The sequence below is a fragment of the Peromyscus eremicus genome, chromosome 4 (genome assembly GCF_949786415.1).
Source record: "Peromyscus eremicus chromosome 4, PerEre_H2_v1, whole genome shotgun sequence".
Lineage (NCBI taxonomy): Eukaryota > Metazoa > Chordata > Mammalia > Rodentia > Cricetidae > Peromyscus > Peromyscus eremicus.
Genome location: NC_081419.1, coordinates 14,947,261 through 14,965,112, shown reverse-complemented (window position 1 = coordinate 14,965,112; position 17,852 = coordinate 14,947,261). Strand labels below are relative to the sequence as shown.

General features: G+C 53.3%; 2 protein-coding genes across 2 annotated transcripts; one reads left to right on the top strand and one right to left on the bottom strand.

The window, feature by feature from the left end:
- The first annotated feature begins 619 nt into the window (after positions 1–619).
- Positions 620–8,193, top strand: Mamdc4 (MAM domain containing 4). Its single transcript, XM_059260312.1, has 28 exons — positions 620–1,230; positions 1,309–1,488; positions 1,587–1,712; positions 1,903–2,033; positions 2,118–2,202; positions 2,312–2,437; positions 2,653–2,790; positions 2,877–2,965; positions 3,066–3,239; positions 3,447–3,531; positions 3,616–3,801; positions 3,901–4,026; positions 4,118–4,249; positions 4,353–4,480; positions 4,561–4,672; positions 4,796–4,912; positions 5,006–5,140; positions 5,248–5,384; positions 5,456–5,675; positions 5,753–5,890; positions 5,977–6,095; positions 6,189–6,279; positions 6,412–6,558; positions 6,675–6,809; positions 6,910–7,037; positions 7,116–7,224; positions 7,707–7,882; positions 8,049–8,193. The coding sequence occupies exons 1-28, from the start codon at positions 756–758 to the stop codon at positions 8,088–8,090; spliced, it is 3,987 nt and encodes a 1,328-aa protein (XP_059116295.1). The 5' UTR covers positions 620–755; the 3' UTR covers positions 8,091–8,193.
- A 1,197-nt stretch (positions 8,194–9,390) lies between these two features.
- Positions 9,391–13,759, bottom strand: Edf1 (endothelial differentiation related factor 1). The gene is made up of 5 exons (XM_059260311.1): positions 13,577–13,759; positions 11,262–11,313; positions 10,758–10,918; positions 10,382–10,475; positions 9,391–9,622 (listed from the first exon to the last, which is right to left on the bottom strand). The coding sequence occupies exons 1-5, from the start codon at positions 13,652–13,654 to the stop codon at positions 9,561–9,563; spliced, it is 447 nt and encodes a 148-aa protein (XP_059116294.1). The 5' UTR covers positions 13,655–13,759; the 3' UTR covers positions 9,391–9,560.
- Between the last annotated feature and the right edge of the window lie 4,093 nt (positions 13,760–17,852).

Genomic DNA, 17,852 nt, shown 5'->3' with positions numbered 1-17,852 from the left:
GACCTTTGGTCAGAAAGAGCCAAGCAGGGGCCCCCTTCCAGAGATACTTTTACAGCTGGATGCTTGGCCTGTCATCATTGCGTGGGACCCAGCCAAGGGGCTGCAGGTATAAAGGAGCTGAGCCCTTTCCAGTGAGAGCTAAGTCAGCCCGTGAGGCCACTGTGGACTGATAACTGCGTAGTCTCCTCTAGGCTACACAGCCTTCCTAGCCCTGGGACATCCCAGCCTGGCCATGCACCTGCATAGCCACCTCGTTCCCACCTTGGTCCTGTTTATGGGTGAGTAAACTCCTGCCTGGATGCCAGTTGGTGTCACGGCAGATACAGGAACTTGTCAGAGCAGGTTGTCCACAATGGGGACATCCAGGACAAGCCAACAGGGCCGGGGATTGCCCACCTACATCTTATCTCCCTGTCCTAGAGGAGAGGCCATGGGACATGATCTACCCAGCTCCCTGAGCCTTTGCCTGCCACCTTCCCTGTTGGAACATGTGGAAGTTCCTTGGCCGTCCTCAACGTGTCTTTTTATGTGGGGTGGGGTGGGGTGGGTGTGGGGGGATGGACGACACGACGGGACATGGGACCCTACTGGAAACTTCCAATCCTAGTCATGTGGGCTCCTGTGCCTTCCCTATGGGGTGTTTCTTATCAAGAGCCCTTTCCCCTCCCTGGCGTGCAGGGGCTCTGTGGGGCTAGGAAGGTGGGAAGGCATTTTGTTTACTCTTGATGTAGAGGCACAGTGGCAGTTCTTGGTAGATGTCATGTTCCTCTCTATATGATCTCATAGGGCTGAGCCCTGAAGTCAAATCGGCTAGTCCCTTGGCCTGCTTGGTCTGGGGTTTCTCTGGACATAGAATTTATACTGTTCAAAGCAGCCAGTCAGAGCTGGCAGGATGGCTCAGAAGGTACAGGCATTGGCTGTCAAGCCTGAGGGCATTTGTTCGGTCCCTGGGTCCCACACAGTGGAAGGAAATAAACGACTCCCACCTCAGTTGTCCTCTGACCTCCACACCTCTTGCACAGCACATATATGGACACAAATGCATACATCTATATGTTTTAAAACTAAAAACAGCCAGCCACACCTTGCCCTCCGCTCACTTGGCTGTTACTCTGCCAGCTGCACAATCCCTAGGCAAGACCTGGGTGCCCAGCCACTGCAGAAGTCCCATCGAAGCTGTGTGCAACTTTGTGTGTGACTGTGGAGACTGTTCAGATGAAGCCCAGTGTGGTGAGCTGGTCGGGGGGGGGGGGGGGGGTAGCAGGGAGTGGCGGTGTAAAGGCAGACCCTGACCACTCACTCTCGTAGGTTTCCATGGTGCTTCAGCTACCCCAAGCATGAGCATCCCTTTCACCTGCAACTTTGAGCAGGACCCCTGTGGCTGGCAGGACATCAGCACCTCAGGCTACAGCTGGCTTCGAGACCGGGCAGGGGCAGTGCTGGATAGTCCTGGGCCTCGTTCTGACCATACACATGGCACTGACTTGGGTAAGGCCTAGGGAATCCGTGTACATGCACCCTTACTATTCCACCACCCTTCTGCCTTGGTTTCCTGTCTGGCCTCCTAACCTCTCACCCTGGGCCAGGCTGGTACATGGCTGTGGGAACCCACAATGGGAAGGAGGCATCCACTGCGACTCTGCGTTCCCCTGTCATGCGTGAGGCAGCTCCTACCTGTGAACTGAGGCTCTGGTACCACACAGCCTCTAGAGGTATGCGCTGTGGATCCCTGAGGTTCAAGGTCAAGTGGCTCTGGGAAAAGGCTGGGCGAGGAAGGGTGTGGCTATAGACACAGGCGGATACTCCAAACTGTGGGCCAGGGTACAGCTGGTAGGCTAGAGGGAAGCATCAAGGGGCTGGAGATGCCCCCCCCCCCCACCAAGACCACTCAAAACACTACAGATGTTGCTGAGCTGCGGCTGGAGCTGACCCATGGTGTAGAGACACTGACCCTGTGGCAGAGCTCAGGACCCTGGGGTCCTGGCTGGCAGGAGCTGGCAGTGAACACTGGCCGTGTCCAGGGTGACTTCAAAGTAAGCTGTGTGGTCTTCCAGGTGGGGGACAATGGGGAGGGTCTGGGCACCGACCTAGATCCTAAGGATCCGTCCTCTCTCCAGGTGACATTTTCTGCCACCCGAAATGCCACACACAGGGGTGCTGTGGCCTTGGATGATGTGGAGTTTCGGGACTGTGGGCTACCCAGTAAGGCTGCACACACATCACCCTGTCCAAAGCTGGGCGACCCTCACTGCCCACCTCCATCCCAAATCCTGGGGCCAAAGTGGGTGTTAGTTAACTCTTTTCCACCCAGGTCCTCAGGCCAGCTGCCTCCTGGGGCACCACCACTGCCAGAACAAGGCTTGTGTGGAGCCCCACCAGCTGTGTGACGGGGAAGATAACTGTGGAGACAGATCTGATGAAGACCCGCTCATCTGCAGTGAGGCTGGGGCCATCTAGGGCTGGGCAGGGTGAGGGACTGCAGCATAAGACCCTGACTGCAGGTCCTCCAAAGAGCACTGGGGCTAGTCCAGGAAAGTGGACATTGGCACAGCCATTCTGGGTGGGACAGCCAATGTTTCCCTGGAAACAGGGCCATCTGACTACAGAAAGCCCTGCTCAGTGTCCCCAATAACCCTTCACCCCACTCCTTAGGCCAACACATGGCCACTGACTTTGAGACAGGCCTGGGACCGTGGAACCAGTTGGAGGGCTGGACCCGGAACCACAGTGCTGGCAGCATGGTGAACCCTGCCTGGCCCCACCGAGATCACAGCCGGAATAGTGCATATGGTGAGGTCTCCAAGGGACCATGGCCATGGCCTTTTCCACCCACCTGTCTCCCAATGACCCTGGCCCATATTTGCCCTCCCTCACAGGCTTTTTCCTGGTCTCTATGGCCAAGCCTGGCACCACGGCTGTCCTCTTGAGCCCTGAGTTCCAAGCCTCAGTCCCCTACAACTGTTCGGTGAGATGGATGTGTGAGAAAATAAGACACACACAGGGTTGCCCATCCTGCTTGTCTGATGCCAGAGGCCCCTGACAACCTGTGACTTCTTCTGTTTCAGCTCACCTTCTATTACTACCTGCATGGGTCTGAGGCCAGCCGCTTCCAGCTGTTCCTGCAGGCACAGGGGCTCAACACCCCCCAGGATCCTGTCCTGCTGCGGAGCCACCATGGAGAGCTGGGGACAGCCTGGGTCAGAGACCGTGTTGACATTCAAAGTGCCCATCCATTCAGGGTGAGGCTAGCCAGGCTGTGACTGGGACCCAGGGACCCCTGCCTAGAGCATGCTCAGGAGCACATGGGGCGTTTTGCAGTCACTCTTGAGGGCTGCTCAGTGGGAGAGGTGGAGAGTATCTGGCAATGTATGAAGTACAGCAGTGAATAAACCGGGGTATCAGAAAGAAGACAGGACAGAATAATGCTTGGCCCTCCCTGTCCTCAGATCCTTCTCACTGGGGAGACTGGTCCAGGAGGCATCGTGGGCCTGGACGACCTCATCATGTCCAATTACTGCAAACTTGTCCCAGGTGATCTGCCTAAGGCCCTCCCCTGGCCTGCCCAGGAAAAGCAAGGTCCTCACCCACTCTGACCTGGCTTCAATTCTGCTCCAGATGTGTCCACAATGCAATCACGTTGTGGATCTGAGGCATTAGCCCTCTGTCCCCAGACATCCATGGAGCTGCCTCAGGAAGCCTGTGAGCCTGGACATCTCTCCTGTGGAGAACTGTGTGTGGCCCCGGAGCAGCTGTGTGATTTCCAGCAGCAATGTGCAGAGGGCGAGGATGAACAGAAGTGTGGTGAGGCCAGTCAGAGCCTGGGTTCCACATGTGCAGGGGCCCAGGCAGGCCAGGGAACTGGGCTTTGCTGCCTTCTGGAGCAGGCTATTGCTGTTGCAGGCACCACAGACTTTGAGTCCGCCTCTGCTGGGGGCTGGGAGGACACGAGTATAGGAAGGCTGCAGTGGCAACGGGTTGCAGCCCAGAACAGGAAGCTTGCCAGGGATGCTGACCGGGATGTTCCTGGTGAGGCCACGTCCCTACAGGAGCTCCTCCTCAGAGAGTCTGTAAATTAGGGCTACCAGAGCAGTGAGGGAGTACCTTGCTCTTCCCATAGGGCACTTCCTGTCTCTACAGAAGGCCTGGGGGCAGCTAAGATCTGAGGCCCGGGCTCTCACACCTGCCCTGGGCCCCTCAGGCCCTCGCTGTGAACTCCACATGGCTTACCGTTTTCACAGTCATCCCCAAGGTACTACATGCCTCCTGGCCCCAGGCCCAACCCCCAGGAGCCCCCTGTGTGGTGGACAGACAGGGTCTGAGGATGACCCACCCATATAAACTCCCTTGGTCAGGCTTCTTGGCACTGGTTGTGGTGGAGAATGGCTTCCGGGAGCTGGTGTGGCAGGCCCCAAGCAGCAGCAGCAGCAAGGGCTGGACCGTGGAGAAGGTTCTTCTTGGGGCACGGCACCGGCCATTCCAGGTGAGGATGGCGGTCCAGGATGGGGACTCTGTAATGAGCCTGCCCTTAGCTGACAGCCTTTTCCCTCCATCTGCTTAAAGCTAGAGTTTGTGGGTCTGGTGGACTTGGATGGCCCTGGCCAGCAGTGGGCTGAGGTGGATAATGTGACCATGAGAGACTGCAACCCCACAGTGACCACCGAGAGTGACCAAGGTTTCTCCTGCCCACCTCCCATCCCCACCCAGGGGCCGCTACCCAGTCTACTCTAATCCTTATCACAGCTGGGAAGGGGGAGGGGGTAGTGCTGACCCCCACCCACCTCCACCCCACCCCTAGAGGTCTCCTGTAACTTTGAACGGGACTCCTGCAGCTGGCACCCAGGCCACCTCACAGATGCCCACTGGCACCGTGTAAAAAGCCATGGTTCCGAGTACGACCACACCACTGGTCAAGGTAGGGGAGTTCCCAGACCCATACTCTCTGAGGCCTGGGAAGGGAGTTCAAACTGGGAGAGCGTTTCTGCAGCTCAGCTTTTCGTCCTGTTAGGCTTTCTCATGTTCCTGGATCCCACAGACCCACCTGCTCGTGGACAAGGTGCCCTCTTACTCACAAGACCCCAGGTGCCGCTTGTCCCCAAGGAATGTCTCAGCTTCTGGTACCACCTGTATGGGCCCCAGATTGGTGAGAGTCTCAGCTGTTAGAGCCTCTGGATGTATCTGGTGCCCATTGCAGCCTGAGGCACCAGGAGTTTGGGGGGCTGTTCCCCTCCAAACTCTACTCCTCTTCAGGGACACTGCGCCTGGCCATGAAGAAGGATGGGGAGGAAGACACACTACTGTGGTCCAGGTCAGGCACCCATGGTAACCGCTGGCACCAGGCTTGGGTCACTCTTCACCATCAGCTAGAGGCTAGCACCAAGTACCAGGTGAGGGTGAGCTTGGCACTTGGTAGATGGTGTAGGGTTGGCCCCCGCCAATTACCACTCTCCACCCTCAGCTGCTGTTTGAAGGCCTCCGGGATGGGTACCATGGCACAATGGCCCTGGATGACATGGCTGTACGGCCAGGCCCCTGCTGGGCCCCCAAGAGCTGTTCCTTTGAAGACTCTGACTGCGGCTTCTCTCCAGGGGGCTTGGGGCTGTGGAAGCGCCAGAGTAATGCCTCAGGCCATGCTCCTTGGGGTCCTTGGACAGACCACACCACAGAAACAGCCCAAGGTACTGGTATGGCTGGGGTGGGGGTACAGAGGGCTGGCCAGGGGAAGGAAAACTGATGCCAGTCTCCTTTCCTCCAGGGCACTACATGGTGGTAGACACCAGCCCAAATTCACTGCCCAAGGGTCATGTGGCCTCTCTGACTTCAGAGGAGCACCAGCCCCTGACCCAGCCTGCCTGCCTGACCTTCTGGTACCATCTGAGCCTCCATAACCCAGGTGAAGGGCTATAGGAAAGGGAAAGGCCCCTGTCCATGACTGGGGAGCCCCCAAGGCAGCTAACCTGGCTGGTTCTTGGTGGGTAGGCACCCTGAGGGTACACCTGGAAGAGAGCACAAGGCGCCAGGAGCTCAGCATCAGTGCCCATGGTGGATTTGCCTGGCGTCTGGGCAGTGTGAATGTGCAGGCTGGGCAGACCTGGAGGGTGAGTGCCTGGGTGGGTGGGAAGAGGAAAGCCTTCTCATCCTCAAGGGTTGCCAGGACCAGCCTGCATGATCTGTGGCTCTATACCCTGTAGGTAGTGTTTGAGGCTGTGGCTGCAGGTGTGGAGCATTCCTACATGGCTCTGGATGACCTTCTCCTCCAAGATGGGCCCTGTGCTCAGCCAGGTAAGCAGCTTGCTGTGGCCCGAGTACCATATGTATGCCAAGAACACCTCTCTGATTTTTGCCCCACCTGGCCCTGCCCAGGCGTGGTGATGCTTAGTGGGGCAGCTCTGCTCACCTGCTAGTTCCTTGCAGGGTCCTGTGACTTTGAATCCGGGCTGTGTGGGTGGAGCCACCTTGCTTGGCCCAGCCTAGGTGCATACAGCTGGGACTGGAGCAGCGGAGCCACCCCATCCCGCTACCCCAAACCCACAGTGGACCACACCCTAGGCACAGAGGCAGGTGCGCATTGGCTTACATGGGGCCCGGGCTGATACCACCTCACAAAACTGGGCTGTCTGTGCTCACCCAGCTTCCCTCTAGTTAGAGACCATCACATCCCACCCTCTCATTTCCAGGCCACTTTGCTTTCTTTGAAACCAGTGTGCTAGGTCCTGGGGGCCAAAAAGCCTGGCTTCGCAGTGAGCCACTGCCAGCAACTACAGCGTCATGCCTCCACTTCTGGTACTTCATGGGCTTTCCTGAGCATTTCTGTGAGTGGCTGGGCCCTGGGTGTAGGGGAACGGGGCTCAGGTTAGGCACAAAAGTGTTCCCCGGGAACCTAAACTGACCTGCCCTGGTTCCTGCTCTCAGATAAGGGTGAGTTGAGAGTGCTCCTGAGCAGTGCCCAAGGCCAACTAGCTGTGTGGGCCCAGGGCGGGCACTTGCGGCACCAGTGGATACACGTCCAGATCGAAGTGTCCAACTCTGAGGAGTTCCAGGTGAGGTCCCGGGGGAGCTGTCCTCCCTTCCCTCTCTTCTGTCCCTCCAGATACTCACACCTTTCCCTTCCCTGTCAGATTGTTTTTGAAGCCACTCTGGGTGGCCAGCCAGCTCTGGGGCCCATTGCCCTCGATGACGTGGAGTACTTGGCAGGGCGGCACTGCCAGCAGCCTCCACCTAGCCAGGGTAAGCACTGGGCTCCGGGATGGCAGACTTGTCCTGAACCTGCCAAGCTTCGGTTGGTGGCTCCGATGGTACAAGTACTCTGCGGCCACTCAGGAAAGCAGCTGAGCCGAGGCTGGGCTGTGCTCTCCCCGCTGTGGTTTTCCCCACAGAACCATACCCGTGTGGGGTGGGCTGTACATAAGTGCTGCATCAGCTTTCACTGTCTCCTTCTGGCCAAGAACTGTCTTGAAGGAGCTGCCGGGTTAAGCCGGAGACCACAATGGGAGCTGTGTTGGGCAGTCACTGGCTGCCATCACGCTGGGAGGAAGGGGTGGGGCCGCTCTCAGCACTGTGCTGACAGATCAAGGGAGCACCTTGGAGTCAACAGGGGCTGGAGGGGCTGGGCATCCCAGGCTCACCTCTGGCCAGCAGTCCAGGAAACAGAACCCTGACACAAGGACTGGGAGCTGTGTGGAGAACTCAGGCGCCCTCTCTGCCCTCAGGTGAAAGGGCAGCACCTGTGTCTGTGCCTGTAGCTGTTGGGGGGGCCCTCCTCTTCTTCATGTTCCTGGTGCTCCTGGGCCTTGGGGGTCGGCATTGGCTACAGAAACAGCGCTGCCCCTTCCAGAGGAGTACAGATACAGCAACCTCTGGTTTTGACAATATCCTCTTCAATGCGGTAGGAACCCCCAGATGTGGGCAAGTGGGAGATTCTGCCTCCATGCTTAATGATGGGAAAGCAAGAAGTGGTGGGCCAGGACTCAGGAAGAGACACCTTGCCCCATCCATCCAAGTCCAGACTGCCTTTCAACAGCCATTGTCCAATATTCCTCCCTTCTTCCTAGGATCAAGTTACCCTCCCGGAATCTATCACCAGCAGCTCATAGACCAGACAAGGCCTGGCCCCTCATGCCAACTCGCACAGCATTCGGCCCTCACAGATACCCAAGCTTCTACAGCTCTTCCTCCGTCTGGTGGCTTTGCCCTCTGGTGTGATCAAGGATAGAGGGGTCCTTGCACTGTGAATAAACGTTCTACACCAGTGAGGGCAACCCAGGCTTTCAGGCTGCACTTCATATATGCTGTACTTGGCAGGACATACCATAGCTGGAAGATGGGTGTCCCTCCCAGGGCTCAAGACCTAACCTGAGACAGAACTCAGAGAATGGGTGTGGAACCTCCTCATTGACTTTAGTGCCCCTCAGAAATTACAGGATCCACCTAAGGACCCACCACCCTACCCAGCAAGAACGGGCTCAGCTTCTAACTGACCAGGTGGTTTTATACCCAATGAGGATGGAATCACCCCCACAGATTCGGGAAACTGGGGGTGTACGGGCACCTGAATATGGTGCCATGAAAACTGGTTTGGTGAAGAGAAATGCCACCACCTCAGATAAAGGCCTGAACAGCCCTAGGGCTGCAAATGGTGAGGCTGAGGTCACTGGGTGTGCCCATCACGCTTCACAGCAGGACACCCGAGGGAAGCTGCTCTTTAGCCTTTGGACTACAGGACTAGAGATGTGAAAACAGCTCAGGCTGCCACCCTGCATCAGGACGTTGTGATCGTGACACATCGGGAGTAGTTTCTGAAGTCCCCATCTTCCACATAATGCCTCAGCTGTGGCTTCACTGAGGGCCCTGAGGGCTGTGCTCAGGGCAAAGGAGTGGCCATCCACTCCTCAGCAATCAGGTGCTCCCTTCCTATCCAGGGAAACCTATCCTCACCATAGATACCATATGTTCCAAGCCAGGCTCCTGCCTGTTCAAAACTCAGCTCGAGGGGAAAGAGGTGGTGGGACACAGCCAGGTACCACCCTGCATCTTCAGGTACTACAAGGCTGGCTGATGGCCACTTCTCTGAGCAGACAGAGAAAGATCTTTTAAATTCCTCAGGTCCCTGTGAGGTATCGATAGATAATAAGACGATAACGAAGGAAGTGCTTTCATCCCTCAAACTGTGATCTATGGTGGAGAACTGGAGGCTGCAGAGTGCTAGGCCCTGCTTCTCTCCAGCAGAACACAGGCTCTTAGAAGACATCACCTCCTCCCAGGCACTACTTCCCGGGGAGTTCTTCTACCTCCAGATCTGAACTCCCCACTGCAGCCAGCTGTCCGTGGGACAGAAGGTGCAGGTCCGCACCCCTGCTGAGGTCAGAAAGCAGGGAGGAAAAAGCCAAGAGGCTATCACTTTGCAAGGTTTTGCTTTGTTTGACAGCAGGTATGGGTTGAGGGGGCACACAGGCCTGACCCCCGTGTTCCGTTTGACCATGTGAGGAGACCCACGGCAGTGCTGGTGGTCCTGGGGGACCAGCCAGAAGAGCTCAGCCGGAACCACTGGCTTCGAGGCTTTGTGTTCATTTCGCCTTCGGCCCCTTCTCGATAGGCTTCCCGATGTCCTTCCCCCGGAGCTTGAGGCCTGAAACGAGCCAGCAAGATGCTGACCACTCTGCAGCTTCCTGCACCTACCCAACCTCCCTGCTCTCCTCGAGCTTTCCATCACTGCCTACTGGCATCACAAGGCCTCCACACGGAGGGCTGCTTTCACATCTGACATTACAGTGTGGGCCAAGCATCTCATAAAGGGTTGAGGACCAGGCTGGTGACTCACACCAGCAATCCCAGAGCTCAGGAGACTGAGGTAGGAGGACTGATGGGAGTTTGAGGCCAGCCTGAGCTACAGAGAGACTATATAAAAAATAAAATCTAAGCCAGACGTGGTGGTGCACGCCTTTAATGCACATAGGAGGCAGAGGTAGGCAGATCTCTGAGTTCAAGGCCAGCCTTGTCTACACAGTGAGTTCCAGAAAAGACAGAAAAAAAACCAAAATAGTAATAATAAATAAAATCTAAAAAGATGAGCAGACAAACATCTTGATCTCTTGTCCCAGCAGAACTGGAACACTGCACTGGGCCTCCATGGAGGTGCACTGTAGAAGTAAGCGTGTGCCATGTAGGCACCCTGAGGGCAGTGTGTTCTGGCTGGATGCTAGCTATAGAAGGACCCAGACACCATTTCCTTAGGGTTCTGGAGTCTCACCAATCCACCAATCCTCTAGCCTTTAGGCAGGAGTCTAGTAGTATGACGTCAAGAGGACAGGGGCCTGCCCCCTCAGCCCTCGCCACCCCTCACAGAAGGGCAAAGCCTCGTCCAAAGACTGCCAGGGAAGACACTCACCGATGGCTCTCTCAATTTTGCCCAAAACCTGGTTATTCGGAATGGCCCGTCCGCTTTCATAGTCTGCGATGACTTGCGGCTTTTCATTGATTTTCTGAAGAAAAGATGCACCTTAGCCATACTATAGCTCAATAAGATGTGTTGTAGAAGCCAGGAGAGGTGCCCACAGGCAGCCATTTTTGTTTGGGGTCCCTGGTACCCCCATACAGACAAGTCTTGTGCAAGAGAGAGCTACAGCTTCTCTGACTTAGCTTTCCCAGAGGATTTGGGGTGTGCTAGGGTAAGGTCCCAAAGCTGCCATGCAGGAAGCCCACCTTCCCTATGCTGTCTAAGCACCTGTCCCCTGTCCCCACTCCATAGCCGCAAAAAGCCTCACCGTGGCCAGGTCTTTCTGCGTCAGGCCCTTGCTCTGCCGGCCCCGCTGAATCACTTTGCCCACCTCCAGGGTCACCCTGTCGTGATGCAGCTCCTCTGTCTCCCGGTCTAGCTTGGCTGTGTTCTTAGTGATGGAATGCTGCTTGTTCTGGCCAGCAGCCCCTGGAGGCAATGTGAGCAGAACAGAGCAGAGATGGTTTGCAGTCAACATGGGGGAAAGGATTTCAAATGGAAACCAGACTGACAGGATCCCAGGCCCAGCTGACCTGGACTTCAGACCTCAGAGCCCTGAATCTGAATCTTCCCACAGTGGTGAGAAGAAGGTGGAAAGTTAACAGTCCCTGCTGACCTCACACCACTCAGAACTGCACGGACAGGTCAAGAATATTTCCTGCTGCCCAGGTCTCTGCTCCTGACAGGTCCCCAGGGCACTACCCAACCATACCATCAGGCAAGCAATCCCACAGCACATCCTTGCTTTGCAAGTGGAAACTTGAGTACCTACATTTCTTGGATGTCTCCACATCTTCTCCTCGTCTCTGAGCTGCTAAGATGGCCTAGAAAACCAGAAAGTGGTTTTCAATCAAAAGGTGCTTTTGGGGAGTGTGGGGCACAATTTGGGCAGCTGTTTGCCAACCACATGCTAACTGTTCTAAAAGACTAACACACAATGCTAGGTGAAACAATCCAAAGTCATCACAAGAGGGTCCTCCACCCCACTCTGGTTTCACTTTCCATGTTTTTTGTTAATCCATGGTCAACTTTAGTTCAGAAACATTAAATTCCAGATAATAAAGAATTCATAATTTTGAAATTTTGTATGTTCTGAAAAGTGTGATGTGGTCTCGTACCATCCCCATTGAGACATAAACCATGCCTCTATCCAGCTGTGTCCATGCTATATGCATGCTACCTGCTTCTTACTCATCTACCTGGCAACCTCTTTGGTTACCAGATAACTGCCAAGGCACCAAAACAGACTTTACGTTCAAGAAATCATGATGTAGGAGCCTAATGCTACCTTAAAATGGCTGTGTGATTCACATCACTTTAGGGCATCAAATTAGATAAGGTATCATTTCACACCATCCCTAAAAGAAGAGGAATGTAGGAGCCTAAGAGACAACTCTTATTACAGTGCACTGTTATAATAGGTTTTTTTCCCAAACATTAGTTACGACTGGCCCTTTTTTGGATGTATTTATTTTTATTTTACACGTATGAGTATTTGCCTGCATATATGTCTGTATACCACATTCATACAGTGCCCACAGAGGCCCGAAGAGGTGTTGGATCCCCGAGAACTGGATTTATGACAGGTGTAAATTGCCATGTTGATGTTGGTACACAAACCTGAGTCTTCTGCAAGAGCAGCAAGCACTCTTACCCACTCTTAGCCCTCTCTCCAACCTTATTACTATTTCTTACTGTGCCTCATTTATAAACTTGGTCATGGTTATATATGAGTAGGAAAAAACACAGTACATACAGGATCCAGCACAACTCACAGTTTTAGGCATCCACTGAGCAGCCTCAGAATGTGTCCCCAAAGAAACAGGGGTATACTGTACACAAATCCTCAATATCCAAATACCCAGATAATGTGCATTAAACTACTGCTAAAAGAACCAACTCACTTCTACACTAAAACAGGCTTGAGCTGGGTGTGGTGGCCCACAGCTGTGACCCTAGTACTCAGAAGGCTCGGAAGGGAATCCAGGCCAGTGTCAGTTACGGGGCAAGATTTGCTTAGTATTAAATACACAAGGTCCTGGATTCAATATCAGCACTACAATAAATAAATTATATATATATATATATGTGTGTGTGTGTGTGTGTGTGTGTGTGTGTGTGTGTATATATATATATTATATGCTAGCAGGTTCTTTATTGAAAATAGAGCTATTTCTCTTCCAAACCCTGCAGGAAGGAGTGGAATGCTGGCCTGGCTTCCTCAGCCAGTATGACTCCTAATGAGAGATGACACACCCCACAGAACCCTGTAGTCTCCCTGGAAACAGGACCACTAATAGTGATGCCTGGGTCACAGTCACTGAGTATTAATATAATGTTTCAGAAAAGTGGCCTGTGAGCCATTATCTGTGTAGTATGTTCCGACTTTCTACACACTTGTGATGACTCCAAGTTCCCTTGAAAAGGACTGGGAATTTGGCTTCGACTATGCAGCAAATAAAGCCAAAGCTGGTCAGTACTACTCAAGGTACCATAGCACTCAGGGCTCAAGAAAGCAGAGTGCACCTATGGAGAGGACACTCGGCCACAGGAGACCACCACTGCCTCAGACAGCACTCTTTATAGGCTCAGATCGCATGAGTGCGCTTCATGGACACCAAGCCACCAGTGATGCCCGGACCAGCTGATACCAGGTAGGGACAAAACCTTTAGCAAGAAGTCTGCCCCTGCCCTGGCTCCCAAGTCTCCTGTGCCTAACGACCCTGCTCCCCACCCCACATTTAGTGACCAGCCAGGTTCTCTGACCTACTCTTGCACCTGTCCTCAACCCTGTTTCCATCTCCATCCAGGTCCCCACCCAGGCCTGTCCCAGTCCAGAGCTCAGGTCACATCCCATCCCCCAACCCCTGACCCTTGCCCCAGCCTCGCCCAGGTCAGCTGCCCTCTGCTCCAGTCTTTCCCCCTACTTGGTCCCCACCTGTTGTCCCACAAGGTCCCCACCCTCGTCTGTTCCCTTCGGGTCCCCACCCACTGGCGGATTCCCCAGACTTGGCCCAGCGACCCACAGCGCACAGCGCGGCCCCGCCGCTTCCCGCCGCTCCCCGCCGCCCCCCGCTGGCTGGGCACCTGCTTAGACTTGGCCTGTGCGGCCGTGGGGCCCTTCTTGCGCAGCACCGTCACGGTGTCCCAGTCGCTCTCGGCCATGGCGCGGCGGGGGCGGCGGTCCGTCCGGCGGCTCTGGCAGCTGCTCGAGACCCGGCGCGGCAACGCGACGTCCCTTCGTCGCCTCCCCGCTTCCGGCGCCTGCGCCGCGGTCCCGCCCCTGGCTCCCATTGGTCGGTGGTCCCAGGAGCCGGCACTTCCCGAGCTTCGCGGCCAATCCGAGCCCGGCTAGTCTAGGGACCCGCCGGGGCTGCCCGCGGGCGGCGCATGGAGGGCGACGTCTGATCTTCGCCACTGATCTAGTCTTCGGTTTATGGGGATAGGAGGGGCAGAGCGCCTGGGCCGGGAAGAACGTGGGGTCCAAAGGGAGCGGAGAGGGATCTTAGAAGAGAGAAGAGCAGAGGGGACCTGGAGAGAAGATGGGAGGACTTAAGAAAGTGGAGGACCCAGACCGGAGAGGAGAGTGGGGGACCCAGACCGGAGAGGAGAGTGGGGGACCCAGACCGGAGAGGAGAGTGGGGGACCCAGACCGGAGAGGAGAGAGGAGGAAGAGAACCTGAGGGAAGGGTGGGGACCTGTGGGGGAGCTGGGGATCAGAGGGAAGGAGCATGGGAATCTGAGAGGAGAGTGGGAAACTGGGCGGAGAGGGGCGCAGGCGACACCCGCCCCTCATGCTAGCACCGGTGCTGTTCTAGTGGAGAGAAGGGAGTACAGATCCCACTGATCCCAGCGGGTCTCCACTACGTTCCTTCTGAGCAACCTGTGCCAGCGTCCCCCACACTAGTCGGTACACTGGTACACGTGTCTTCCAGGCCACGCCTTTGGGGGTCCTGAGATAGAATTCAGGTTCTGCTGAGCTGCAGCTTTGCACTGTACCAGCAATTTGAAGTTCTGGTCCTTTGGAGGTGTGCTGGGGGCGGGCGGGCGGGGGTGGGGGGGACAACAGTTGGCAAATTTTGTGGGCTCTGAAACGTGAACCTTAGATGGCTTTCTTTGGAATACAAGAAAACAAAATTGGTTTAAAAATAAAAACTCAGGGCGATGGTGATGCACACCTTTAATCCCAGCACTCGGGAGACAGAGGCAGGTGGACCTTTATGAGTTCAAAGCCAGTCTGGTCTACAGAGTGAGTTCCAGGACAGCCAAGGCTGCACAGAGAAACCCTATCTTGAAATAAATAAAGATTAAACAACTCAGGGCTGGAGAGATGGCTCAGAGGTTAAGAGCACTGCTTGCTCTTCCAGAGGTCCTGAGTTCAATTCCCAGCAACCACATGGTGGCTCACAACCATCTGTAATGAGATCTGGTGCCCTCTTCTGGCCTGCATGGATACGTGCAGACAGAACAATGTATAAATAATAAATAAATAAAATCTTTAAAAAAAAAAAAAAAAAGATTAAACAACTCAGGCCGGGTGGTGGTGGCGCACGCCTTTAATCCCAGCACTGGGGAGGCAAAGCCAGGCGGATCTCTGTGAGTTCGAGGCCAGCCTGGGCTGAAGAGTGAGTTCCAGGAAAGGCGCAAAGCTACACAGAGAAACCCTGTCTACAAAAACAAAAACAAAAACAAAAAAATTAAACAACTCACCTTTGTGACACCAATACTTGGGATGTGGAGATGGGAGGATCAGAAGTTAAGTTTCTCTTTAACTACATAGCAAGTTTGAGGCCACCCAGGGCTACATGAAACTCTGCTTGAGAGAGAAAAAAATGATTATAGAGGGGCTTAAGTGATTAAGAGCATTTGCTGCCTTTGCAGAGGACCCAAGAACACCCACATCAGGTTGTAGCTCCAACTCCAGAGGGATTGATACCCTTTTCTGGCCTCTGAGGGCACCAAGCACACATGTGGTAGGTATACAGACAAATAGAAAGGCCCATACACATAAAACAAAATGAAACACACACACACACACACACACACACACACACACACACACACACACAGCTGCCTATTTCTGACTTCCAACTGCTGGGATTAAAGGCATGTGCCATCAGTCTGGGTACCAAAAAATACTTTTTAAAATTTTAAAAATGGGGCGGGGGTGGCTTGGCAGTCAAGAGCACCGACTGCTCTTCCAGAGGACTTGGGCTCAATTCTCAGCACCCACAAGGTGACTCACAGTCATCCCATGGGATCTGATGCCTCCTGGCCACCACAGACACTGCACACATGTGGTGCATAGACATTCATGCAGACAAAATGTCCATAAATATATAAAGGCTCAAAAAATGTGTTGTTTTGAGACAGGGTCTCACTATGTAACTTTGGCTAGCTTGGAACTTGATATGTAGACCAGGCTAGCCTCAAAAGTCACAGAGAAGCACATGTCTCTGCCTCCCAATTACTAGGATTATAGGCTTGCACCACCACTACAGACTAAAAAATTTTAAATCTTAACAATAAGTTACAGAAAAAAATTTTTTTTGCTTGATGTGCATTTATTTTCAATTTGGGGAGAGATGGTGTGTGTGTGGAAGTCAGAGGACAACGTTTAGATTTTATTTTTATGTGTTTGAGTGTTTGGGCTGCATGTATAGGTACCACTTACATGTCTGTGCAGGTCAGAAGAGGGCATCAGATGCCCTGGAAGTGGAGTTCCAGAGGGTTGTAAGAGGCTAAGTGTGGATCCTCACACCTTTAATCCCAGCACTTGGGAGGCAGATAGATCTCTGGGCGTTCCAGGCCAGCCAGGGATACACACTTGAGGGCCTGTCTCAGAAAATAAAAAATTATGATGATAATAATATAAATATAAATTGTACACATCTCTTTATGCTTTTGCTTGCTGTTTTCAGCTGTGTTCTCTCTGATTGCCTTGTTAGGATTTTTGCAGAATTATTTTCTGAAAAGAGTAGAAAGAAGACTCAGTCATCTTCCTAGTTTTTGACCAGTTTTCTCCATCAAAATCAGCATTAGCTTGAGAAAACTCAAAACTTCTCACTGATGTAATCACTGGTAGCAGACACTACAAGTTGGAGAGTCTTGTATAATTTTAGAGGGACCAGCCTTAATATCCCAGGGGCTCAGGAGAGAGAACTATGAACGGCGAGGAATCTCAGCACACTGAGCTCTTAGTCCAGTCATTTATTCTTTTTTTTTTTTGGTTTTCCAAGACAGGGTTTCTCTGTATAGCTTTGTGCCTTTCCTGGATCTTGCTCTGTAGGCCAGGCTGGCCTCGAACTCACAAAGGTCCACCTGCTTCTGCCTCCCGAGTGCTGGGATTAAAGGCGTGTGCCACCACCGCCACCGCCCCCAGTCATTTATTCTTCCAAATCTTCTTCTCTGTCCCATGCCCTGGGAGTCCTGGTATATATACACTTACATACAAGCAGTAATCCCTTGGCAGTGCAAAGCCAGGCTTCCAGGGTCAAATGGAGGGGTGATAAGAATCACAAAGAGGGGCAATAATTGTTAATTGTCATTTGCAACCCAAAAGGGAAGTGACTAATGGAGAAATGAATTAACTAAAGGCTAAATTCAGGTAATATCTAAGAAGAGGGATCTTATGTGCTCAACTATAATCTTAAATATGATTGGTGGAAAGTGTTAAGAATCTATAAATTGCTAGGTCAGTGAGAGAAAATAAAACTTCCTTTTTTCCTGTGGCTCCTATCTGTCTAAGCTATCTGCCGTTTTTTTCTGCAGGGTGGGGGAAAGTGTGCTCGGTCGCTAGGCAACCTGTGTACAGCTAGATGCCTCTGGTGATAGTTAAAGGGAGATCTGGAACTAGAGGTAAGATTTGGGAAAGGAGGAGTTAAGCTTAATTGGCACATCCACCAGGCCTTCTCAAACAGGTAGCCTGGATACTTAAGTCTGTTTTTTTGTTTGTTTGTTTGTTTGTTTTTTGTTTTTGGTTTTTCGAGACAGGGTTTCTCTGTGTAGCTTTGAGCCTTTCCTGGAACTCACTTGGTAGCCCAGGCTGGTTAAGTCTGTTCTTAAGAGAGTACAGAGGTATCTCTGATAAAGTACTCTCCTCCATCTGTGGATGGACCTGGCTGGATGCTGCCAATGATGATAATTACAGGGAAGCTTGAACTGGGGTTCTGGCTATGCATAGCTGTCAGCGCAGAAGGTTATCTAAATATTCCTAGAATTGGTTAGGTACGGAGTTAGAGGTCTATAAAGTTAGTAAGGCTGTAAGAAAGGAGGGTCTGAGCTAAACTGTGTAAAGCTATTACTTAAGGTCCACCTGACCTGGATGGTGTCTCCTTGTGGATGGTGGTCTGAACTGTTATTT

Excerpts from the sequence above, each read along its gene's own strand:
- Mamdc4 (XM_059260312.1), top strand. The coding sequence starts at position 756 with ATGTCATGTTCCTCTCTATATGATCTCATAGGGCTGAGCCCTGAAGTC. Across the intron at positions 4,481-4,560 it reads CACGGCACCGGCCATTCCAG|CTAGAGTTTGTGGGTCTGGT; the intron begins GTGAGGATGGCG and ends ATCTGCTTAAAG. Across the intron at positions 4,673-4,795 it reads GACCACCGAGAGTGACCAAG|AGGTCTCCTGTAACTTTGAA; the intron begins GTTTCTCCTGCC and ends CCCCACCCCTAG.
- Edf1 (XM_059260311.1), bottom strand. The coding sequence starts at position 13,654 with ATGGCCGAGAGCGACTGGGACACCGTGACGGTGCTGCGCAAGAAGGGC. Across the intron at positions 11,314-13,576 it reads CACAGGCCAAGTCTAAGCAG|GCCATCTTAGCAGCTCAGAG; the intron begins GTGCCCAGCCAG and ends CTGGTTTTCTAG. Across the intron at positions 10,476-10,757 it reads CGCAGAAAGACCTGGCCACG|AAAATCAATGAAAAGCCGCA; the intron begins GTGAGGCTTTTT and ends TCTTTTCTTCAG.